Source organism: Chenopodium album, chromosome 6 (genome assembly GCF_948465745.1).
Source record: "Chenopodium album chromosome 6, dcCheAlbu1.1, whole genome shotgun sequence".
Classification (NCBI taxonomy): Eukaryota; Viridiplantae; Streptophyta; class Magnoliopsida; order Caryophyllales; family Amaranthaceae; genus Chenopodium; species Chenopodium album.
In genome coordinates, this window is record NC_137839.1 from 16,644,810 (window position 1) to 16,671,679 (window position 26,870).

At 37.3% G+C, this 26,870-nt stretch overlaps 1 protein-coding gene across 1 annotated transcript; it reads left to right on the top strand.

Moving 5' to 3' along the window:
• Positions 1 to 9,512: 9,512 nt before the first annotated feature.
• LOC145636737 (uncharacterized) lies at positions 9,513 to 11,508 on the top strand. The gene is made up of 2 exons (XM_081688292.1): positions 9,513 to 10,149; positions 10,280 to 11,508. Exons 1-2 carry the CDS (start codon positions 9,513 to 9,515, stop codon positions 11,506 to 11,508), a joined length of 1,866 nt encoding a protein of 621 aa, XP_081544418.1.
• Positions 11,509 to 26,870: the final 15,362 nt, after the last annotated feature.

Consider the following 26,870-nt stretch of genomic DNA (forward strand, 5'->3'; position numbering starts at 1 on the left):
TGAACAGGTTTTCACTTTGTCACTCTTTAGAGATTTTGAAGAGGAGTTTGGATATTCTATGGCAACAACTGTTCAAATGATTGGAAGAAATGAAGAATGTCTACTCTATTAGGTAGCCCTGGAAGACAAGCCATGGTCTGCACATCAAGTAAACTATATACATGAGAGCCAGAATGTATGGTGTACTTGCAAAAATTTTGAAGCATCTGGATGGTTATGTTATCATTGCATCAGAATTCTACACTTGCATTCAGTAACAAGAATACCAAACAAGTATGTTTCAAAAAGATGGACTAAGTTTGCAAAAATAGAGACATGAGATAGGTTGAAGAATCAGGATCCTACACATCAATATATTCCATGGAGACAAACAATGATAAGGAAATACTACAATCTAATCTTAAAGAGTCAAGAAAATGAAGAAACAAGAGAATTTGTGGAAGAAAGTTTCAGAAACAGTCTTAAAACGGTGGATGACTTACTTGCTAGTGCTGCCCAGAGAGAAAGTGCAGAAGCTGCTTCTAATGTTCCTGATGTGGCAGACATCAATCACAGCAATGATGATGTTTCTTCGGCATCGAGTACAAGCACAAGTGTACCAACAATACTTGATCCACAAAGGGCTGTAACAAAAGGTAGAAGCAAGAGAGCAAAAGGAGGTCTAGAAAAAAGCAAGAGAAAAAGAAAACCAGCACTGCCACCTCCACATTCAGAATTTGGATCTAAAACACCTAATTTGAGACTCTTTTAGGAACTTTTTTAGATCATTTTTTTTTAAAATTAATGTAATTTGTATTCTAAAACTATATATGTTTTTTTTTTACTATGTGACTAGTTTAATGAATATGTGATTGACACTATTATTAGCATATCTTTATTTAGTTAAACGTTTAAATTAAGAGTGACCCTTTTAACAAAAGAAATGAACCTTTTTTAAGCAAAAAGTGACCCTTTTAACAGAAAAAAGTGAACCTTTAATTTATTGAAAAAAGTGACCCTTTTCACATAATAAACCATTTACATAAAAGTAATTCTTTTCATGAATAAAAGTGAACCTTTTTATAAATAAAAGTGACCCTTTTCATAGCCAGAATTACCCTTTCTAAAAATAAAGTCTACATTTTTCTTGTTTAAAAGTTACCCTTTCTATAAATAAAAGTTACCCTTTTTCTGCATAAAAGTTACCCCATAAAAAACAGAAAAAAAAAAAAAAAAAAAAAAAAAACCCTTGACCCTTTTAATTTACAGAAAAAAGTGACCCTTTTCACATAATAAACCATTTACATAAAAGTAAACCCTTTCATGAATAGAAGTGACCCTTTTTCTACATAAAAGTGACCCTTTTCATAACTAAAGTTACCATTTCTAACAATAAAATCTACCTTTTTCTTGCTTAAAAGTTACCCTTTCTATAAATAAAAGTTACCCTTTCTATAAATAAAAGTTACCCTTTTCATCTGCATAAAAGTTACCCCATAAAAAACATAAAAATAAACCTTTTAATTACTTTATGTATTCACATACATCAGTATTCCAAAAACAACTAAAGACTTTAAACTAAGTTTAATTTCATCATTAAACTTAATGTATGCACATACATTAAGTTTTTTCATTGTTAAAAAAAAAATCCCTGACCTAATCAGCTAACAACTATCAATTATTTCACTATTTAGAAGGAGTAAACTTTTTTGCCTGCTTTTTTGCCCTTTTTCCTTTGGTATTTTCCTCTTCTCCCTCTGCCTTTGCTTCTGCTTCTGCTGCCATTTTTCTTTCTTCTGTTTCTCTCTTCTTCTTCGCAGCAATTGCAACCTTTAATCTTTCTTCAATTCCATTGACATAAGCAGGATCTTTCTTATTCTCATTGAACTTGTGTAATTCTGACAACACATCGTTCCTAGATTCATTCAAATCACACAGCACCAGTGTGGTACAGATCTCTCCTCGTAAAAATTTCCTTCCATTAATCTCAAAACAGCAAAAAAAAATTATCAATATGTAATTAATAAAAGCATTAGAAAGGAAAAAACTACAGAAACTATATAGATAATTACTGTTTTGAGTTCATTTAATTTGAACGATTCGCCAACAAAATGGAGCATGTGATACATGACAAAGACCCCACAGTCCAAATTGTCAACTTTTTCTTTTCTCCATTCCAACTCAACAACTTCAAAACCATAAGAAGGTAGCTGAGAACTCTTTGGATGATTTCTTTTGCCAAGAAAAGCACCCATTTGAACACACTGACATAAAATATAAAAGTTTAGAATACATTAAAATAAAAAAAGTTAAAATGGAAACAATGAATCAACAGTAACATAACAAAAAAACAAACACAAACATACCATGTTTGAACACAATTCTTTTGTATAAACAAGAGTAGAATCAGTCCAGATAATAATGTCAAGATAATATACCAACTCTTTTGTATGATCAATAACATACAAAATGTAGTGATTCTCAATAAGAACAGGAAAATAGATTTGAAAGAGCAAAATTAAAAGAGATTTAAACAGAGCATATCATAAAGAGAACTCTTTAAAATTTATTACATTAAGTTTAGAATAAATATACCAGATCAACATCCATTATATCACATTCTGGATTCTCATAGCTAACCCAACCTTCCCATAGGTCGTGCAAATCCTTAACAGCACTAGATATGTTACCTTTGCCAATATTGTCACAAACATGCAAGAATGCAAACTATTAAAGTATAAGATCTCAATAATATATATATAAAGTAAATGTGTTAAGATATAAAAAAAAAAGAATGAAATAACTTACACTCTGCCTAACACCGAAGAAGAATTTTCGAGGACCAGTGGCCTGAAAACATGCTTTCTCATTCAAATACAGATATAAGCAATCAATAACGCACCATCGAATCCAAAGTGGAGCAACAAGGGACACCATGTCTTCTCTTGGAAGTAAAAAGTTCATTCCAAAAGTAACAAGGCTATCACTGAAACAATAAAAAATAAGATCAGCATTAAAAAAAAAAACAAAAAAATATAAGAAAAAAATCAGATAAAAAAATAATTATAATAAAAAAGGACACTTAACTTCCTATCCATTGAAACATCCTTCAGCAAACAATAATCGAGAATTTCCAAATGTAACTGAGGCAAATTCTTGAAAATCCGAGCATTGCTTTTTACAAAAAGAGTTACAAAAGGCACCTGCACACCTACTGGTCCACAGTCCAGAGAGCATAGAGATTTATTTGCTCTGAAGATACATCGAGGAGGTTCATTTTGATCAATATGCCCGATAGGTTTATTTTCAGTAGGACCAGGAATGATAGCAGAAGGTGCAGAACCATTAAGGCCTTCATTAACTATTTTTCCATGACCATTGTCAATATCCTTAGGAATATTTTCATTGAAACCTTGTGCAGGTTCTTTTTCAGGAACAACATCTTTGTTACCTTCTGTAGGTTCATAAAAACCGCAAAACAAATCATGTACAAACTTCATTTTATTACACTTATCAATTAAACCATCTAAAATCTTCAGATAATGAGGATCAGAGAGTAGCATTTCAGTTTAAGAAACTAAAACAGAATCATCAGAAGATAATGAAACACTTATGCGAGAAGTAATCAGATCATTCAAGGTTTGAAAATCAGTTGATTGAACAAATAATAAAACATTCATATTTCTTTTAAACAAAAGAAACGTTTCATGAAAAACCTACAAACATATGAACAAAGAAAAAAAAATGTTGCAAATAAAAATAATAAAATAAGTAGGAAATCTAAATATATGCTAAAAGTGACCCTTTTAAATGCATTAAGTGACCCTTTTAAATGAAAAAAGTTACCCTTTTGTATGAATAAAGTAACCCTTTTAACTTAATATTTAAGATAACTTTAATGCATATAAAGGGTAACTTCGGTGCAAATAAAGGGTAACTTTGGTACACAAAAAGGGTAACCTTGGTACACAAAAGGGTAACTTTTGTACACAAAAGGGTAACTTTTGTACACAAAAAGGGTAACTTTTGTACACAAAAGGGTAACTATTGTACACAAAAGGGTAACTTTTGTACACGAAAAGCAATAATAACTAAACATATAAGAAAACAGAACATTTACATCAGTTGAATTTTTTTTAATTTCTTCATCAGTCATAATACCTTTTGGAAGCTCAAATGCAACAATGCGACCAGTGGTACCACTTATAGAAGCACCCTTATCATAACCCAAAGTAGGAGCTGGCTTAAAAACAGTTTCCCTAAAATTAAGCTGTGACACAGGATATGTAAAAGTATCCAACGGTCCCTGCCATAACCACCAGCTTTGATCTCTAACTTAATCCGCTTCTTAATCTTTACATCCGTCCAATGTTAAATCAAAGGAAAAGTACTACTTTCCTTTTCACCTTGAAAATTTAGACGATGAAAATACATAATTTGCAAAGCCAGCAAACAACCACTAACATTTTTAGCATTTTCATCATCCTTATACTTCTGAACAGCCTTCTTTAACTTTTTCAAAACATATGAACACCAATCGAAAGTTTTAATTTCATCAACTTTTTCAACAGCTTTCAGCAACTTCAATGAAACAGTCCTATTAGTAGTAGGAGATAAAAAGCTAGACATAGCTTGAAGAACAAAACACCTCTTAAATTCTTCCCCTCCATCAACCAAATCAACCATCCTAGACTCCAATTTCGACAAATGAAGAGGTTGCTTACCATAAAGACCATAATCAGATCTCCATGCCTGAATGATACGTTTATCTACACTTTCATCTTCAGAATTTTTATTAAGTTCAGGAACGCAAATATCACTCAAAGGCAAGCAAAACACATCGCATATATCATTTCTAGTAACAACAAATTCTTTACTAGTAGCGATGGTAAACATGCAGCTACCAGCATTGAAGTTTTCAACAAGCCAAGGTAGCATTTGACGATTAAGAGTTTTCAATTTAAGATGTAATAAACCTTCAAAACCAATTTCTTCAACAGCCTGTTTTTGCTCAAGACTAAAGTTCTGCAGCAAAATTTCCAATGAATAGGGTCTACATCTTGCAATCAAGCTTCTTTGCTCCCTAAATAGAAAAAAAAAGAAAGAAAATGTAACTGAAACAATATAAAATAAAAACAAAATATAATTAAAAATGTAAAAAAAAAATATGTATACTTACACAAAAGATTCAGAATCAGAATCAGAAAGCATTTCATAATCAGAATCTTCCACTGTATTAGCTTTCTTAGGTACAATTTTGGCCTTCTTAGGAACTATTTTGGCCTTCTCAGACTCTGGTTTGTCACTCTTAGAAATAATTAAGCCCTTCTCAGGAATTTTCACAGCCTTTTTAGGTACTGCTTTGCTCTTCTCAGGAGCTATCTAGGTCTTTTTTGGTACTGGTTTAGCCTTAGCAGGCTCTTTAGGCTTTCCTTTTCCTTTTGTAGGCATTTTATAACGATAACCACCTATTGAACCAACTGTATTTAATTATTAAAGTGAAATAATTACAAATTCAGAAATTACTCATGCAAAAATATAGAATAATGTGCATAAATGACACTTTTAAATGCATAAAGTGACCCTTTTAACAGCACAAAGTAACCCTTTTAACAGCACAAAGTGACCCTTTTAACATCACAAAGTGACCCTTTTAACAGTATAAAGTGACCCTTTTAACAGTATAAAATGACCCTTTTAACAACATAAAGTGACCCTTTTAACAGCATAAAGTGACCTTTTATATGCATAAAGTGACCCTTTAATATGAATAAAGTGACCCTTTTATATGCATAAAGTGACCCTTTTATATGCAAAAAGTGACCCTTTTAACTGAAAAAGTTACTCATTTAACAACATACAGTGAATCTTATAACATCATAAAGTAATTTCTGATTCAACATTGGACGGATGTAATGATTATATGCATGAGTAAAGTGACCCTTTTAACTGAAAAAGTTACTCATTTAACAACCACGTATTGAACCAACTGTATTTAATTATTAAAGTGAAATAATTACAAATTCAGAAATTACTCATTTAACAACATACATTGACTCTTTTAACAGCATAAATCGGGTAGAATCGTAAATCGAATCGTATGATATACAAGAAATTACAGATTCTGCTTGTTTTTAGTGAACTTGCTTTCCATGTTAAAAGAAAAGAGATAAGTTATATATAAAAACATGTCTCTTATTTTATTTTATTTTTTATTTATTTTTTTTGAAACAAATTACTTGTACTTATATTTGTATACAACTTTTTGATTTTAAAGGACTCTCATTTAAGTTATAAATTTTCTTAAAGTATCATAATTTATTTACCATAATTAATTTTTAAAATATAAAGGATAATTATCAAACGATAATACTACTATATAATATAGAACTTTTTTTTTTTTTTTTTTTTTTTTTTTAATTTTAGTTTTTTTTTTCCTTATTATTCTATGCTACTCCTAATTTGAATTCCCTAAATCCGCGACTAGACCTAAAGGCCAGGACAAATTGTTGACAATTCTACCATATAATACAACGTTTTCTGAAATGTGTATTTAATGAAGAAGTTAAAATATAAATAAGGTGGTCAATCATTATCACATGCTAATATGGTACTGTACGGAAACAGAAAATGCCATTATTGATACCTTAGGAATAGACTCAGCAGGTCTTCCTTAAATTCAAAGACTATTCCACAGGAAAATAAGTGGATATTATGAGTTACCCTTTTAAAGAGTACAATGCCGTGTTTAGGAATTAAAGCATGCATAGGTTTTTCGTGGGACCGTTTTAAGTAACTCCATTTTATAATGCATACATCCATTCCTCACCAAATGCCACTGTTACTACCTAGCCACTTGTCGGCGGCTGGCAACCACCCTTCCATCCCCCGGTGCCAGCGACCCTCCCCCACCCATTCCTCGACAAAAAAAAAAACGCACAATCAGTTACAGAAAATGGGAAAAACACTCAAATCATTTGGGAATAAAAAAACATGTACAACCCATCAATTGCCTTTCAAACATTTTGGGTGATGAAAGGGAGGGAGATTTTCTTGTAATACAAATTTTTGTATGTGGCTGGCCACATGGTGCAATAAGGGTTACTTGTAGGGTATTACTGGTTTTGTCAGGGGTTACTTGTAGGTAATACTTGTATTCTGGGTTACTTGTATGGGTGTTACTGGTTTTGGTCAGGGTTACTTATAGGGTGTTACTGATTTTGTCAGGGGTTACTTGTAGGTGTTACTTGTATTTTGGGGTTACTTGTATGGGTGTTACTGGTTTTGGTCGGGGTTACTTATAGGGTGTTACTAGTTTTGTCAGGTGTTACTTGTATTCTAGGGTTACTTGTATGGCTGTTATTGGTTTTGAGTTACTTGTAGGGTGTTACTGGTTTGGTATGAGATTTTGATCTGGAGTTACTCAGAATACAAGTAACACATACAAGTAACCCCACGATACAAGTATCCAATACAAGTAACCTCATAATACAAGTAACAAACAAGTAACCCCAGAATACAAGTAACCCTAAAATACAAGTAACCGTCCCGCACCATGTGGCTTGCCGCACTGAAAAACCTCTGTTCTTGTAATTATCAGTTGAGAAATTAGGGAAGTTCCTCATAGTTGTCTGGCTGGATGAAGATGTAGTGGTACACGAGAGTAATCCTGTTTCAAGTATTCTGATCAATATTGTGTAATATCTTATACTTATAAACCAATATGTGACTATAATAATCTAATTTCTGACACTTTTAATCTAATTTCTGATAGTTATTATCTAATTTTTTACAATTACAATCTAATATCTGATAATTATAATCTAATATCTAATAATTATATTTCTGACTATTATAATCTAATTTCTGACAATTAAAACCTAATATTTGACCCTTATAATCTAAAACCTGATAATTATAACTTAATATCTAACCATTATTATCTAATTTCTGACACTTTTAATCTAATATTTGTTATTTATAATTTAATATTTGACTATTATTATCTAATTTCAAACAATTAAGAATTTTAATTTTTTTTCTATTTGTATGACCAGATAATGTGAGTTCCTTCTACAAAATACTTTTCCTCAAAGCAATATATATTATGTCGTTTTCGTTCATTACTATATACGTAGTATGCCCAACTTAATAATCCTTTGCAACCTGTCCGAAAGTTACAGTATTGTTCTTTTAATAATCTTGGAATTTAAGGAAAATTATTAAGGTCTATTCCTGAGTTGTAAATAATGGCCGGCATCTTCTGTTTCCCCTTGATTATGATGTACCACCTTATTCATATTATCTCTATTTCATTAAATGTCGTATTATATAGTAGAATTTTCAAGCAATTTGAGCATGGATTATTTATTATTGAACTGCTCCAGGTCCCCCATCAATTAACAGTTTTTGGATAATCAAACAAGATAAACAATTTAAGGAGGGATTTGCATTTCCTGCTTAACACAAGAAGAGTACTGCGCAGTTAAGCCCTCATTAATTAGCATACAAATCATGGCTCTTATCAGCATTCCTCTTCGCCACGCGGAGATTTGCTTCTCATCACGTAGCATGTCCCTCCGACACATGGAGAGCTGCTTTGGCCCACCTAGGCACCTGTTGCCTATAAGGTCGGTTTGCCATCTATTGGTATAGGTGGCACCTGCTTGGTTGTCTTTCTATAAATACCCAAGCAAATCCCCATTTAAAAGGTGGAATATCTCTCTCTCTCTCTTAAACACTTTCTCTCTCTTCTTTCTCTTTCTTCTCATCAAAGTACTGACTTTAGCATCATAGTGGTTATTCCCAGATAACCCCCGGGTTAGCTAATCCGTATTGGCTGTGCAGGTGCGCAATTGGACGGTAAATCATTACCAGCCCTCAAACACTGACGGAAGCAGAATTCACCCGGAACAATTGGCGCTAGAAGGAGGGGAAGTAATAACTTCTATCGTCCAACAGAACCTTCGGCAGTCATGGAAGAAAGTAAAGAAGCTACAATCTCGATACCGGAAATTGAAAATCGGCAGTATGATAGCAATATCCTTAACGCTAATATAAGTAAAACCGTAAACAACATACCTGAGATCGTGGTCGAAGATGAAACTCGTCTCCTTCAGGGCAATACAACAAACATGCCAATAACGCCTGACCTCAACAGGGTAGTAACCTCAGATCCTTTGGAAGGGTTTAACCCAGAGGAGTTGGAGATAACGACTAGGGTTATGCGGGCAATGTCTAAGAAAAGAAAGGAAGTCGAGCTAATGGTAGGTGAAGTACTAGGTGATGTACCGGCAAATCCAGTAATTGTGAATCTTGAGAGTCAGTTCAATCAGGCAGGACAACAACCCCTTTCCCGGGCCCGAGTCCGAGAGACGATAATGCCGGCTGAGCGCCAAATCACACCCGACACCCAAATCGGAGACTCGGGTTCTTATCGACATGAAGTTTGCAGTGGATTGGAAAGGCGGGCAGCTAGGGCAGTCATCAGGCCAAGGATATCCCCATTCACGTAAGAGGTACTTGATCAACAGATGGAGAAGATAAAGATGCCATCATGTACTTTCGACGGTAAAGGGGATCCCAAGCTATATGTGGCAGCTTTTGAGAGCCACATGCTGCTATACACCGACACCGACGCAGTATGGTGTAAGGTTTTTCCGACAACCCTGGCTAGAGCAGCCTCGGACTGGTTCTCTAATTTGGAGCCGGGATCTATTGACTGCTTCGAGACCCTGGTGGAGTTGTTCACGGGCCAGTACATAAGCAACAGCGCAAGGCAAAGGACATCTGGTGAGCTTATGGCCGTCCAACAGCGGAAAGATGAATCGCTTAGAGACTTCATTAGGCGCTTCAATAACGAAGCTAATACTATACCAAAATTACAGCAAGAAATTGTCGTGATGGCCTTGATGAATGGTTTGGGTGACAATGATTTCAAAAAATACATGTCACGAAAGTCTTTCCCGAATTTGGGGGTAGCGTTCGCCAAGGCTCACGAATATATGAAGAGTGAGGAGCTACTAAAAATAAGCCGCCAGATAGCGTCGACAGAGCCCTCCAGGAGACAGAGCGATAACATTCCAAGCACCCAGGCAAGCGGGATAAACAGATCGCAGCAGCAAAATCAACAGAGATTTGGAAGGCCGACAAGGGGCTTAGGCCGTTACAGTAGTTATACGCAAATAAATACACCGAGAGCGACAATCTACTCTGTCAACCAGAATAAAGAAGACAAGAGTCGACCGGCGCCAATGATAACAAAGGGCCGAGATGTTAACAAGTACTGCATGTTTCATAGATAGAGACGTCGGTCATTATACCGAGGAGTGTATTCAATTAAAGGAGAATATTGAAGACCTCATAAGAAAAGGGCATTTGTCCCAGTATCGTGACCAGGCAGGGTCTGGCCGGCAGCAGAACACACAGCCCAGGCAAACTGAATACCGAAAGCAAGGGGATTCATCAATACAAGATGATACCTATAGAAAGAATCATACAGAAGCATACATGCAAGGAAACGTTCCGACAGGGTGCAAAATTACAATAGACGTCATTACCGGTGGACCAGTATATGGGGGTTCCATAAGCGGAGCAAATAAAAGTTTGTCAGAATCCCGGCACATAGTAAATGCACTGGGGGTAGAGGAGCGACCCCGACCTTCTCCGATGCCTTCGATGTCCTTTTCGGAAGCAGACGCTAAGGGAATAGTTTTCCCCCATGATGATCCGTTCATATTAATATTGATGGTTAATGAAGCTGATGTCAAGCGGGCACTTGTTGATGGCGGAAGCTCCGCCAATATCTTATTTGCTAGGGCTTTTGACGCCATGAGAATTGGTCGAGAGTACTTGACGCCAGTGTCCTATCCAGTGATAGGATTCAATGGGTTGACGATAAGACCTGAAGGTAGCATAGCTCTACAAGTTAGAGTTGGGGAAGGTCCAACGGTTAGAGTCGTTATGGCGGAATTTTTGGTGATCGACGTACCGTCGACTTATAATACTATCGTCGACAGACCTTTAATTCATGACATACAAGCTGTAGTCTCGACGTATCACTTAACAATGGTATATGTATCCAATGTTGGAAGAACGAAGCGCGTGAGGGGGAGTCAAACCATGGCAAGAGAATTTTATGTTTCGGCATTGAAGCAGCCAAGCCGACAACATGCCTCTGAGCAGGCACCGTTTAAACGGGAACGAGTTCCCTCTACTCATGATTTGGAAATGGAAAATTTTGATACTCGATCGGTAACCGCACCACGCCCCTCCCCAGGGGCCGAGACCATGGAGATCGAGTTGCAGCCTGGGGTCCCAGGAAGGGTGGTGCGTGTTGGATCCGATATGGATGTCAACACGCGTTGCCTTTTGGTAGAACTGTTGCGGGAAAGTGCTGACGTGTTTGCTTTCTTGGCGGATGAAATGCCTGGTATACACCCCGATGTTATGGTGCATAAATTAAATGTTGATAGGAAAGCAAGACCAGTTAGGCAGATGAAGAGAAACTTCTCAACTAGAAAAAAATAGAGGCCATCCAATCAGAAGTCAATAAGTTGCTAGCAGCGGGGTTTATCGAGCCCTGCACATATCCCGAATGGCTAGCAAATGTGGTTATGGTTAAGAAACTATCAGGGAAGTGGAGAATGTGTGTGGATTTCACGGACTTGAACAAGGCTTGGCCGAAAGATTGCTATCCCTTACCGAGGATAGACAGACTCGTAGATTCAACTTCCGGTCACGCCCTATTGAGTTTTATGGACGCTTTCTCCGGATATCATCAGGTCAGCTTATATGAGCCAGATCGAACCAAGGCGACATTCATCATCGATGCCGGGGTATTTTGTTACAGGGCTATGCGTTCGGATTGAGAAACGCAGGGGCCACATATTAGAACTTGGTAGACAAGGTCTTCGCAAATCAGAAGGGAAGGAATGTAGAGGTATACGTGGATGATTCGATTGTAAAAAGATGTTTGGCCGCGGATCACGTTGCCGATTTGAGAGAAACCTTCGAAACTGTTCGGCATTACCGGATGAAGTTGAATCAAGAGAAGTGCATGTTCGGTGTTCGATCGGGAAAATTTCTCGGGTTCATGGTAAGCGGAAGGGGGATATATGCTAATCCCGATAAAGTTAAGGCAATCCTTGGATTACCGAAACCAAAGTCGATAAAAGGTATACAAAAGCTTACCGGTCGTATGGCCGCATTGACAAGGTTTATCAGCAAATCGGCTGATAAAGCCTTACCATTTTTCGTGGTCTTGTGTCAGAATAAATCATTTGTGTGGGGGAAAGAGCAATCCAAGGCATTAGAGGTAGTGAAAAATCACCTGAGGTCTTTACCCACTTTAGCAAGACCGGAGCAAGGAGAAACACTTCAGCTGTATATCTCTACGTCACTAAAGATGGTAGCGGCGGTGCTCCTAGTAGAACGGAAAAAAACTCAAATTCCAATTTATTTTGTGAGCCACGTCTTAAATTCCGCCGAAATACGATATCCACTGGTTGAGAAAATCGCATACGCGGTAGTCATAGCTGCACGAAAGTTGCGACCTTACTTCGACGCGCATACAATCGACATTCTGACAAACCAACCGTTAAAGAAATCTTTTCAAAAGATGGAAACCTCTGGGCGCCTACTTAAATGGGCAGTGGAGTTGTCTGAATACGTTATAACGTATAAACCGAGAGTATCAATTAAAGCCCAAGCATTGTCTGACTTCATTGTGGAAACATCTTACTTCGAAGAAGAAGAGGATACCGGCACATGGAAGGTGTCAGTTGACGGCTCCTCAGCTTCGACCGGTTCAGGGGCTGGAATAATTATGGTATCCCCCCAAGGAGACGTGTTCGAATATGCCATCAAGTTCAAATTTAAGGCCTCGAACAATGAGGCCGAATATGAAGCAGCCTTAGCTGGAATACAACTATGCATACCTGCTGAAGTAAAGCGTATTGAGCTGACAATTGATTTGCAGCTAGTAGCGAATCAGTTCAAAGGCACTTATGAAACTCGGGAGCCGACAATGACAGCATATTTGGCGAAACTTAAAAATACAACAGCCAACCTAGAGTATTTTAAAATAATGTTAGTTCCTCGAGTGATGAACACACAGGCAGACGCGCTGGCAAGACTTGCAAGTTCGAGCTTCAATAATTTAGAAAGGACGGTAATGGTAGAGATTTTGGAAAGAAAGAGTATCGATGAGCAAGCCCCTAAGGAAGTAAACTATACAAGCGAAGGCCGAGAATGGTATGACGATATCTTAGCTTACAAAATACACAACGTTCTACCCAGTGATAAGGCTGACGCGAGAAAAATCAAGAAAGACAGCGTTTGGTTTATTATGTTTCGAGGCATGCTATATAAGCAAGGGTTTTCATTACCATTACGAAAGTGCATAACAGCCTATGAATCGGCAAGGCTAGTAGAAGAGATATACGAGGGTGATTGCGGAAATCATGCGGGGGGACGGTCAATGTCCTTGGAAGCAATGAAACGAGGCTACTATTGGCCGACAATGAATGCCGACACCTTGGAGTACGCCAAAAAATGCGATAAATGCCAGAAATATGGGCCAGTGATTAATCAACCCCCGAACGATTTAACACCCATTCTCAACCCGATTCCGTTTGCTCAATGGGGAATGGATATTATCGGACCGTTTACATCAGCAACGGGTGGCAGTAAATTTTTGATAGTGGGGATAGACTACTTCACTAAGTGGATAGAAGCGGAACCGGTAGCAAAAATTACAGCAAATGAAGTAAAAAAGTTCATTTGGAAAAGCATCTACACCCGGTTTGGATTGCCGACATCAATGGTATTTGACCATGGCTCCCAATTTGATTGTGGCCCGGTAAAAGATTTTCTCGGCATATATTAAGTAAAATTCGCATATTTGGCGGTATGTCACCCGCAATCAAATGGCCAAACCGAGGCTGCCAACAAGCAGATACTGGGTGCAATCAAAAAGAAAGTGGAGGACGCCAAAGGCCCATGGGCAGATTTGATACCTGAAATATTATGGGAAAATCGTATGACGACGAGAGAAACTACGGGGGAGTCACTTTTCAACCTTGCTTTTGGCTCGGAAGCAGTGGTTCCGGCTGAGGTCGGCCTTCCTACGTTCCGCATACAACATATTTGTGAAAGTCAAAACGATTTACTACTTAGACAACAATTAGACTTTCTACCAGAATTAAGATTGACGGCTGCAATTAAATCCGCAGCATACAAGAACCGGATGAGTCATGCATATAATCGGCGCGTCCACTATCGGCCCATGGAAGATGGAGACTTAGTATTGCGTAGAACTGTAGCAACAGGCAAGGGGAACACAGAGGGCAAATTTACTACCACTTGGGAAGGACCTTACCAAATATATGAAACTTTGCGGCAAGGGTCCTATCGGCTTATGACTCTAGAGGGGGTGCCCTTGAAGAACGTTTGGAATGCTGGTGTTCTAAAAAAGTATTTTATGTAGAATTTTATGTATTTTATTTAAGTATTAAAGATCAGAATGACATGTAGTCATGCGTGTATTTACGATGTTTACAAGCACTGTAATTTGTATCAGTACCTATGACATACAATACCCCTACCTACTTTCGATATGACCTGATCACAGCCTAGCTAGCTGACTCAGTCGTTCAAGTGAGGGAATAATAGGATAACAGTGAACAAAGATAATGAAACTCAAGGTGAGTTGAAAGAACAGTCTAATCCACTGCCTTTGCTCGGCCTTATAAAGGTCGGATATGTAATTTCAAGGTTGCATACTCGGTATGCTTTATGTAAGACAACAAAATACAGGCATTGCAAAGTTTTACACATAATTTATTTTAAAATAAATTTTTTGCAAAACTCGGGGATTATAGGTAATGGGTAACCAACCCATTAATACTCGGCATTGCAAAGTTAATACCGAGAGTTTGACAGTCGAGAAAGGAGTTCGCATTAAAAATCTTAAAATCAAAACAGATTAGGCGAAATAACAGAGTAACCAATTAAAGACATAAAGCAATAAATAATAAAAAACATAATAGCAAGAATTACAGTTGTGCATAAAACAAACAACGACAACCAACACCCAAAAAGTTAAGGGTCCGATCGGCTAAATATCCGACATAAAAATAAATATTGTACGGTAACGTAAAGACAGTCGTTTTAAAAATAGCTACAAATAACGATTATAAAAAACAGATGACCCGCATGACTCCGGTGGTGACTGCCCATCCCATTAATCCTTTCTGATCTCCACTTCTTTCACGGCCACCTTACCAGGGTCATTATCAGCTTCGTTCCCAGGGGGACCGTCAAGCCCATCTTTTTCGGCATGAACGGTAACAGGGCTGCTGATAAGGGCGTCATCAAACTCCACTTCCGACAGTTCATGCGGGTCTAAGTTGGTTATGATAGAAGGCGGTGGAAGCTCGTCAAAGTAATCACTCTCATAGCTGGTAGGAGAGTGGTTTATATCCTGACCGAAAGCCTTTTCGACAGCCTGCCACTTTGTCGAATCCCACCCCTCAACTTTGCATACACAGCGATGCGCAGAAACCCACCCTCCAGTATAGCTGTTAACCAGCAAGTTGGCGTAAAGGTCGGACTACAGGAACCGACTAACGGCCCGATGCCTGACTCTCGGCTTGTCACGCTCCATCTCCTCTAGATTACCTGCCAGCGTGGCCTTAGCCTCTCTTTCATCTTTCAAATTCTGCTCAAGGCTGGTTACCTGCTTCTACAAGTTCTCTTGGTTCAGAAGCTTTTTGTTTAGGTCAGACACTTGCCTTTGCAAGAGTTTCATGTCAGCCTTAACCTTGTCGCGTTCTTTGATAACGACCTTGCAAGCATCATCAGCTTTCTTCAGCTTTGTCTCGGCTTGATCGGCACAACGCTGGTAGTGCTGATACATATGCACCACCTCAACGACAAAGTTGACGGTCTGGAGATAGTGTTGGGTATGCCGTTAGTTATAAAGGTATAAAATAATAATAATAAAAATAATATATATAAATACCCGGAGCATGTTGTTCATCATCTGACCGTAAGGAACAGCAATGCGGTTGACGGGCCTGTCGACTGGCGTCGCCAGGTCCTTCAGCATTCTCCAACCCATGCTTCCGCCGGTACTAGGGTCGTCACAGGTAATGGAATCGCCCCGGTTGACATTGATTTGGGGGCACCATGGTCCCCCCGCGGCACCGGAAGGTATAGTCAAGGCCTCAGCAACTTCCTTAGGAATCCTAACATGAGGAATCTCAATGAAGTCACCGGTAAGAGCAGGAACGAAAACATTTTTTCTGGAGGTGCCAGAACGCGCCGAGATGACCGATTGTCTCTCTTTGCTTGGAGGCTTCTTGAGGTTGGCCACCTGATCAGTTCTGACCTCGCTGTCGGCCCCTGGACCACTTGGTCCCTTAAGGTGACGGTCAGCTTCTTCTAAGGAACAGGATCGGTCTCATCCTCCAGGTTCACAACCCCGTCCGGCCATATTCCTTGTTCTTCCTGCCGGAGGTTGACTGAATCGACATCCCGTTTTTTCTGTTTCTTGGACTGGTCTCGGTCAGTTGACTCAGCCGTCCTTTTTGATGCATTGCTGCCACCCCTTTTCAGTGCTAGGGTTCGGGGTTTAACCACGCGTTCGGTAGGGGCCATGTCTTGTTGTCTTGGCCTTTTTCTTTTCGACGCTCTGGTGGCGAAAACGGGAAGGGTGTCGTATGACTTTCTTAGCCTGTTTGGGCACTGTTGTTTCACTCTCTCGTCAGGATACAATCCCAGTCGGCTGTAGTCGAGTTTATCAATACCTGGTAGTAAAGTTGCACGGTAACGAACGTCAATATGCTAACACTATCAAAAGTAAATATAGACGTATGAAAAATAAAAACAAAGAAAGTATCAAAATTATAAACAAGAGAAGAAGACGGTATAACAATAATGGTAAACATAACACTTAGGAAGATTAATGTGGAATGCAAATCGAAAAGACAGTAAAGCTTCTTTGATTACTAAATAATTTTTTTACAAGCATGAAATTCTTTTTTTACTAAAATCGAAAAAATAGCAAATTTTAAATTTATCATTTTCAACCTTAATCGTCATTCACAATAAAATTTTATTTGATCTTTAAAATATGTCATCTTCATCCTTAAACATTCCATATTGAACCAAAAATTTATTTCGATAAATTTTATATCAAATTGCATTATATAATCATTTGAATTATTCAATTCAATTAAAGAAATAATTAGTATTATTCATCAATTTATAACAATGTGTTTCGAATATTAGATAGATTAAAATAAACTTAAGAAATTAGATTAAAGTAATTTGTCTTATAGATCAAAAGCTAAGCACTTAGAGTAAAATAAATCTCCTATTTCACATTTTTGTTTCAAAATTCATAAAAAATTGTTTGTTACAATAATTAATTTTACATTGTGTTTGGGGTTAAAATACCCCCTACACGTGGTCCAATCCCGTAGTGACACGTGGTCCAATCAAAGGGAGACAAGTGTTCCGATGAGAAGATGATGTGTGTCAAGCTCAGGAAACAGGAGGCCCAAATCCCGAGAAAGCCGCAAAACGACGTTGAGCCCTATACACGTGTCGATACATGATTGCGCTGCCAATCAAATCGCGTCATTCTAGGATAATGACCTTAAAAGGCACAATTCCCCACCCATATAATTATCCCAATCATTTATGATGGGAGGGGGGGATTGTGACATAACATTTAATAGAGCACTAAAAGCTCCAACTTCTCTCTACTTTCTCTCACTTGTTTATTCCGTTTTCTGATTACTTACTATATCGTCAGAGGCGGATCTTCGATAAACAAGAGTTTCGTTGTTTTGCAGGTGTCCGAGTCTCATTGCCGGTGAAGCGTGACCAGTATCCCAAGGGATTCCAAAAAACCCCCAAAACATTTGGCGGTGTTTGTGGGGATACTCGTCCGTAATGGCATAGATGGTTAGACACCTGACGCCGGCCCTGGCCCAGGTCAAGACGGCCAGGTCGAAGACATAGCTGCAACAATCAATTCTGATGATCCTCTGATCGCCTCATTCCATGAGGTCGAGGACCCTCTAGTTACTGCTGCTTCCCTAAAGGCCGCTCTAAACAAACGCTTCCCAATATGTTCATTCTACTAGTAAACTTTCAACCGCTTCCCATTACGTTTATTCTAATAGTGAACTTTAAAAGGAGTTCGAAAGTAAAAGGCCATCTACCTCCAGAAAACCATCCAGAAGGGAGGAAGAAGGTGCTCCAAGGAAGAATCAAAGCAAGGCAACCAATGCTATGGATGTTGGGAACACCCCATTCCGACGTCCGCATGGAAGATCTCCTAGGGTGCCACAAACGAACCTGTCTAGGCTCCTTGAGAAAACGCAGTCGGCTAGGGGGCAGACCATACAAAGGGAAGATTCCGTATAATTTTCGCAATCGCGGTGTTGGAATGATGCAAGGGAATATATCCGGCACAACCAACGGGAGCGGGCGGCCTACTCAAAGATGGCCTTGACCCTAACAATGTCGGATGAATTCCCTAACCAATATCTTTCTAGAAATACCAGATCGTCCTTGACCAGCAGGAGTCAAGCTCATCATACTCAAAATCCTATTCTAGTTCAACTATTTCAGTTTTAGACCCCTCAAATTTTCATTCATGTTCAGCCGTTTGGACAGTACGGGCAGTATGGCAAGTCGTTCGACCAGACATCTTACTTGGAAGGATCGGCCGCACCACCTCATCCTATTGACTAGCAAATGCGCTTGTTGAATCTTGGTGACAACCCGCCTCCGTTTTCTTAAGAGATTCTTAACTCTCCTCAACCAGGGAAGGTGAAAAGTGTACTTGTGGGCGCCTATGATGGTACATGCAACCCAGAAGAACACGTCACCTCGTACCGAAATATGATGTATGGTATTTGCAAAGTGTGGATGATGCCACATGGTGTAGGTGCTTCCCGGCCACCCTGAAGGGCGTGGTGCAGGACTGCTTTAACACCCTGCCGGCCGGGTGCATTAACTGCTTCACCACTCTAATTTTATTGTTTAATTTGTCGGGAACTTTTCTTACAACAATCTCCCAAGGAAGACCAGCCTGAACTTGGCAACAATCGTCCAAGGGAAGAATGAAGGTTTACGTTCGTAAGTTCAAAGGTTCAATCAAGAAAAAACCCAAATTCATAATCTGCCGGATGAAATGGCCTATTCGGAATTTCTCTAAGGATTAAGGCATAATGGTTTCAAGATTGATTTGGTCAAGAAAAAGGTTCGGACATACGCAAACGTTCTGCAGGAAGCCGAGGCCTATATTAAAGCAGTTGATTTTTGTTCGCTTACTAAAGCATAACTGAAGGAGTTCTGTCTTCGTCGTGTGTAATTACTAGATATATAATTAAATCAAATTATGGAGATAATTAAGTTCGTACATTTGGGTCTTCGTTTTTCCATAGCTAGAGGTACTAACAATCTTTGGACTAGTAAAATAGCCCAAAGCCCAATTAGACGGATCCTATAAGGTCACACAAAGGGGCTATATCGAGCATTAGAGGACAAGGCCCATCACGGGCCTCATCTATCTAGGTGGCCGGCCATATGGGGATTATATGAGAGTTTTGGGATTCGTGCCCTAGTCTAATTATAATGAGATTATAAATAGACTAGGTGTCTAGGTTTGCAGCAAGTAAGCAATTAACTGATCAGTGTGATCAAACCCTAATTAGCAAACACGAAACCCAACCCCTCTCATAGTCCTCTCTCTCACACGGCTCTCCTCCTTCTTATTGGCGTCGGTGGTGTCTCGTGGTGGTGGTGGTTCGTGCGGTGGTTGGTTGTCCATAAAAGGTGGTGATCGCGGTTTTCCTCAATCACTCGACCAATCTAGTATTGGTGGACGGCTCGTTTGAATCACGTGGACTAAGTAGAGGAGCAACACTTGGGGCTCTATTCTCTCCCTGATTTGCCTGTTGAATAGCTTCGTGGAATTCACGCGTCAAAGGTATGATTATGTGTCTTATGTGTTATGCATGTGATCTTGGGATTGGTACAAGATTGAATATGATTCATGTTTTTTCCGCTGCGTAGTACCTATAAACTCCTAGAGTGGTATCAGTTAGCCTCTTGCATGAACGCGCTAGATCATAATAATACGATTATTTGATGTCCACGTTAATTTTATAATCAATTAAGAGGGAGAAATTAATTTAATTATGGTTCAATTATTATATTTAATGTGATTAATCTTTTGGAATCGATTAAATGTGATTTAATTATGCTCAAAATAGCTATGAAGAGACCGAAATTTAAGCCCTAAATTATTCGAAAATTTTGAAACCCCTAACCCTATTTTTCTAATTTTTCGAAAATCCTATCCCTAAAATATGATTTTTGTGCTTGATTTTGATTTAATTCGATTTATTTTATGATTCATAATTTTAATCGGATTGATTTATGCATAAAAGTGTTTTGTGTATGATCATCAATTTAATTTTAAAAGTTAGAATTAAATTGGGATTAATTTTATGAAGAACCCTAATTTTAAAGTTAAATGTGATTTAATTTTAATCTTATGGACTCATTTAATTTAATTATCATAAGTGTTATTTTAATTAAATTAAAATACAAAAAAAAAATTATTTTAGGTGGCCGGCAACCGCGGCTGGGTGGCGCAGCCACGGCGGCTGCCGACCAGATGGTGGTCCAAGAGGGAGGGGAAAGGGAGGGCGGCGGTCTTGGTGGCTGAGGCAGCAGCTGTGCAAGCGTTGCATGCTGCTGCCGTGGCTGCCTCTGCTGCTTCCTTGCGACAGTGGCTGCTGCAAAGCATCCAGCCACCGTGGCTAGCTCCGACTAGCCAACCACGGTGGCCAGCAACCGTGCAGGCACGGTTTTTAAAAAAAAAATAAAAAATTAATTATCTTATTTTTAAAATTATTTCAAGATAATTGTGAATTTTTTTGGGATAAAATCAGTTTTATTTTGGATAAGTTAAAATATTTTGAAAATATGATCTTTTATTTTAAAAGATAAAATTGATTTTATTTGGATAAAATCTTTTATTTTAGGATAAAATCAAATATTCAAAAGTTGTTATATTTGATATTATCCATATTTAAAGTTGTTAAATTGGTAATTATCCTGATTAAAGTGGTTAATTTTGGATAAGATTGACTAGGATATTCTGAGCATATTCCATAAGGATAATAATTGATTTAAATAATGTGATTATCCTATAATTAGGTTAGGATATAATTGATTTTAAAATTATTTGATTGGCTAGTAATTAGGATAGAATCTCCTAAATTTGTTAGGATAATCATGGAAGATTAAATATGATTTATCTTTCTAGATTAAAATATGATTTGATTCTATCTCATGATTAAATTAAATGTATGATATTTTGTAAACGGTCATGAATAATATATGATATTATCTAATTATGATTAAAATATGAGATATTTTAGGAAATGCATTGACTTTATTATGAACATCCGATGTTGTAGTTTAGACAAGCATGTTGAGTGATTTATTATATGGCACTTTTATAATATATGATATTATGTTGCTATATATAGACTAGTATGGCCCATAGATTCTTAAATACGATCTGCGCATCGTGATGTATTTTTGTAATCTAAATATGGTCTGCGTGCCGTTAAGTATTTTTGTAACTTTTATTTAAAGCAAATAGAATAGTTATTTAAATAGTGTTAGTCCAAAGAAGCTCATGAAGTGAAGGCCCAAAGGAGCAAGGTGGATGCAGATCCATGACGATTCAAGTGAGAGTTTTTTCATTTCTAGTTTTCTTAGGACTAAGGGGCCATACTATGTCATGATTTATTGCATTAGTAGAGTATGCATGTTAGATTTTATTTATGTTGATTGATGATGCGCTAGAGTTCACTAAATAATCACAACATAATAAATCTAGGTCCCAGTAATATTGAGGTAGCTTTTCCAATTAAAAACCCGATGAAACATTTGATATTTTATGATGGGTCATGCCTCAGCTGGGTGTCATATTATATCTTAGGGGAGTGGGGGTAAATCACGTTTTACACTTTTAATTGGTTATACTCAACAAGATTACCTAAAGAGTTTAGAACCTTGAAGCTAAGGGTAATAATTAAGCGTGTGATGATTAATTATTCAACCAAGAGTTACAAGAGTTGTAATCAGTAAAGAGTTTACTCACCTTGAAAATGAAATGGTTGATGGTAGGGCCTCAGTCCGGTCAATTATTGCACAAATAAAGGATCTTGGAATCACTTAAAATTCAATCGGGATCAATTAATCATTGAATAAAGTGTTTTAAAGTTACCAAATGAATGCGTTTACGGTACTTTAATTTTAAATTAAACATAATTATTAAACCTTGCCTTATTTTGACATAGATGGGTAGCCGTAATCACAATGACAACAACGTTTACAACCTTCGACCATTCCTTAAGAAGGATAGGTTGATAGGGGAAAACTTCTCCACTTGGGAAAGAATGCTAAGACTTGTTCTGAAATCTGAGGGTAAAGAGGATATCATTGACACCCCATTGTCAGGACCTCTGCCAGAAAATCCAACTGCGGCAGAGATCAAGAAGCACAAGGAAACTCATGACAGAGCTATACCTATCACTTGCTTAATGATTGCTACCATGGAGCCTAGTCTTCAAAAGCGTTTTGAGGACCAGGATACCTACTCAATCATGCAAGAACTCAAAGCTTTGTTTAAGAAACAAGCTAGAGTTGAAAGGTATGAGCTCCATCGTGAGATTCTGGATTGTAGGATGGAGAAGGGAGCCACAGTTCATGATCATGTTTTCAAAATGATCGGCCTAATTCAAAGTATGGAAAAACTAGGGCACCCATACAGTGATGATTTAGCAACAGACATCATTCTCCATTCACTACCAGAAAGTTTCAACCAGTTTGTCAAGAATTTTAACATGATTGCCACTGCAAAGACTATGAATCAATTGCATGCAATGGTGGTTAGTGCTGAGAAACAAATCCCTAAGGAACCTAAGAAGGAAGTTCTTATGATTCAAAAGGGAAAGGGGTTCAAGAAGAAGGGGCAAAAGGCTAGTGCTAAGAGCAAGGGAAAGAAAGTTGCCAAGGCTCCTGAAAAGCCTAAGACGACTTCAAAGCCCAAGGCTGCAAGTGAAAGTGAATGCTTTTGCTGCAAGAAGAAGGGGCATTAGAAGCAAAATTGCCAGAAATACCATGACTTCCTCAAGAAGAATGGAGCATCAACCTCAGGTATAATGTTATAAACATTTTAACATTCACTTAGGTATGTGATACCAAGTTGCAGTGCTTAACATGGTGATGTTGCACAGGAACTACAAATAAGTGAAGCTAGCATGGAAATGGAGCTTGAAGGTGCACTAGAAGTATTTGAGTGGCCAGAGATAGCTTCATAGTTTTAAATTTTGATTAGTTTATCATGATTTTAGAACAATTTCCAGTTTTGATGAGACAATATTTCGGTTTTCTTGTTTTGAATACTGAATTTTGGTTTACTTGGCTTGGACAAGTGTTGATCCATGACCAAGGTAATAAATGGTTTTCATTTTGCTAGATATGAGTTAATTTTGTTTTATGACATTGATATAAGTAGATCACAAAAATAAGATGATTTAAAGTACACTTACTTATAACAAAGTAAGGTTGGGTCACATAAACCATTTGCACATCCAAAGTTTTGGATGGACTCTCATTCTTATATGATTATGAATCACTTGAGAATTAGAAGTCATGCTTGATAAGTTAGGATGACCAAGTTGCCTTTTAGTAGAAAGGGTAAAAGAAGCTAAAATGACCTTTTGATACTCATACATATGATGTATGTGAATCAATAAGTTCAAAACTAGCAAAGGGATTTAACTATTTCATCCCTTTTACTGACGATTTAAGTAAATATATCGATAATTACTTAATGAAGTAAAGCTTGGAAACATTGAAAAGTTCAAAATTCAAAAAATGAAATGTAAAATCAGTTTGAGATATACAATTTAACACCACAATATGATTGTTGTGATAAATGTTTAACTCAAAAGGAATGATCATCTAAAGGGAATTGTTGAATTAATTCACAATCCAGAAACATTACAATTAAAGTGTATGTTTATGAAGAAGGAATCAAACTTTGCTTGCCATTGTTCGATCCAAGATTTAATGATTTACAAATATCGTTTTGAGAACATACATTACAAAAACAATTGCGATTATACTAAACAGAAAACTTAACCAAAGCAGAAGAAAAGATGTCCTAAGAGTTATGATTTGGAAATGTTCCAAAAGTTATCTTTTCTAAACAGGATTGAAGGATATGAAATTAATGTAAAATGTTTACAAAGATAACATAATACACCCTAAATCAGAAAAATAGTTCTTCATGGGTTTTCTCATGAAAACTAAAAGGTATTATTCCTACAATCGCGTAGAAACAAAGTGTTTGTTGCTCGCGATAGTGTCTTTATAGAAAGAATGTCTTCCTACAAAGCCAAGTGGGAGTAAAGTTAGATCTCGATGAGATTCGAGACGAGCAACAAATGGATGTGGATAACACTACATCAGAGACGAATGCGCATGAAATCAGCTAATTTGATAAACCATGTGTCAAAGCAAGCTAATTCCACTAGCAAGGCTTCTATCGTCCCACTAGAATGAAAGGCTTCAAAGAGTTGAAGAGAATAATTCTATTATGGCTCATACCTATCGTAGGTTACTTGGCATCAAAACAAATAGTTTGTTGAAATTCTAAGAAAAGATGGATTCTAAAATTTTCTTATTAGAACAGTTAGAATCCATGGCCTATAAGCAAGCTTTGGACAAATGCCAACTCAGGAAAGGGCTTAAAGCCATGAAATCCAGTATGGACTCCATGTTTATAAAAATGTGTTAGTCCATAATAGTCTTACAAATAGGGTCAAACCTATTAGTTGGGTAATCCCATTTGGATTATTCTAGTCATGGATATCAAAATCACATTCATGAAATGTTCTTGATGGTGAGTATGTATATGATACATCCTAAGAGTTTTGACCTCCATAAATTCCTAGAAAGTTTTGCAAACTTCAGAAATTCATTTATGGATTGAAGTAAGCATTAAGGAGTTGGAACATTTGTCAAGAAGTTTAGTGGGAGTAATTGGTATTTTAGTCTAGTATGTAGTTGACATACATTTCATATGAAATGATATATTTATGCTTGAATTAGTCAAGCATTGGTTAGAAAGATTGTTTCAATATGATAGACTTAGAAGATGTTGAGTACATATTGGGAATTAATATCCATGAAGTGAATCTTGAAGAATGATTAGAATGAATCGAGAGACTTATGTTGATAAGGATCTTGACAAGTTCATGAAGAAAGACTCTAAGATAGGATATCTTCCCATGTTTCATGGTAATACACTCAGTAAGACTTAGTGCCTTCAAAAGCTAATAGATTTGAGTTGTATTGATAATGTACCTTATGCTTCTGCAAAAGGATTCATTATATGTGCCATGAAATGTACAAAGCAAGATGTTGCATGTGACTTGTGCATATGTAACAGTTTTCAAACAAATTCAGAATAAGCATACGGAGAATTACCAAGAACAGATCCTTGAGTACTTGAGAAGCACTAAGAGGAATTCTTTTAGCTATTGTGTTAAATGGTAGTTTAAGCAAGGTCTCAAAAGGTTACATGAATGCAAGTTTTTCCAAACAACCAAGATGATTCTAGATGGTGATCTAAATGCATATTTGTGTCTGGATGGAAAAGGACAGTGAGCTTGAAGAGTTCAAAGCAGAGCACTGTTGCATACTCAATGTCAAAATATGTGTATTAAACTATAGTAAGATAGTTAGAGAGAAAGTTTGGATTAGAATGTCATGTGACTAACAGGTCACCTTTGCCCAAGAACAAAGGGGCCAGAGTCACATCACAAATCCAAACAAAAGGATATGAGATATCACCTCAATTATGAGATCATTGACCAGCGGAAGGTCGTGTTCTGCAAAGTTTTATTATGAGTGAGAAATCACTAAACCCCTTCCATGGAATAAGATATGAGAGTCATATTAAAGTCCTAGGATTGAAGCAAGTTATGTAATTTAAGTTGTATATGTTTTGAGAAAACATATTACATGATAAATGGATCAATTTGCAAAATTATGTTTAAAATAGAAATTATTATTTCTCTTATTTAATTATGGTTTTGGAAATTAAATGAAATGTCCAAAATAATTATGAATTGATGGGCTCATCAGGTTGATGACCTGGTGAATTGAAACCCCACAGGTGAACAAAATTCATACATTATTTAAAGTTCCTAGTTCGAGATCATTAAAGTGGACATAAATGATTTCAATAAATGGACTAACATGTAAGATTGATGGATAGCGCAGTTTCATGAGCTATAGGGGCATAGTGATGCTCGGTCAATTACTTGGATATGCATGAATGATGCATGGTCAAACTATTGACCAACTTTGAAGTTCAAGTATAGAGATTCCGTATATATTAGTGGATTCCTTTGACATGAGTGGAACATTGATTTCATTCAATGGATGTTGTGGCTGTGGTACACTCAAACGTCTAGCCGTAACTGGAGATTATAAAGGGTGTTTCCCGGTTATTTTAGAAGTTGAGTGGGAGTCATGTTACCACAAGATTGGATAGAGTCTACCTATTAAATTAGGAAATGTGTCATGACCACTTGAAGAGGGAGAATTCAGAAAATATGTGGCCGCGTTCAAATGCATTACACAATAATCATTTGGTTTTGTAATTCTAACTCAGATTTCAAGAAATGATTTGTAGATTAATATGATCTCGACATGTGATGCAATCATATTATCAAATCGACACATATATTGACTTAAGGAATTTGAATATT

Bases quoted from the DNA above. Each gene is read 5' to 3' on its own strand.
- LOC145636737 (XM_081688292.1), top strand. From the start codon at position 9,513: ATGGAGAAGATAAAGATGCCATCATGTACTTTCGACGGTAAAGGGGAT. The intron at 10,150-10,279 runs GTAGTTATACGC...CATGTTTCATAG, and splicing joins AAGGGGCTTAGGCCGTTACA to ATAGAGACGTCGGTCATTAT.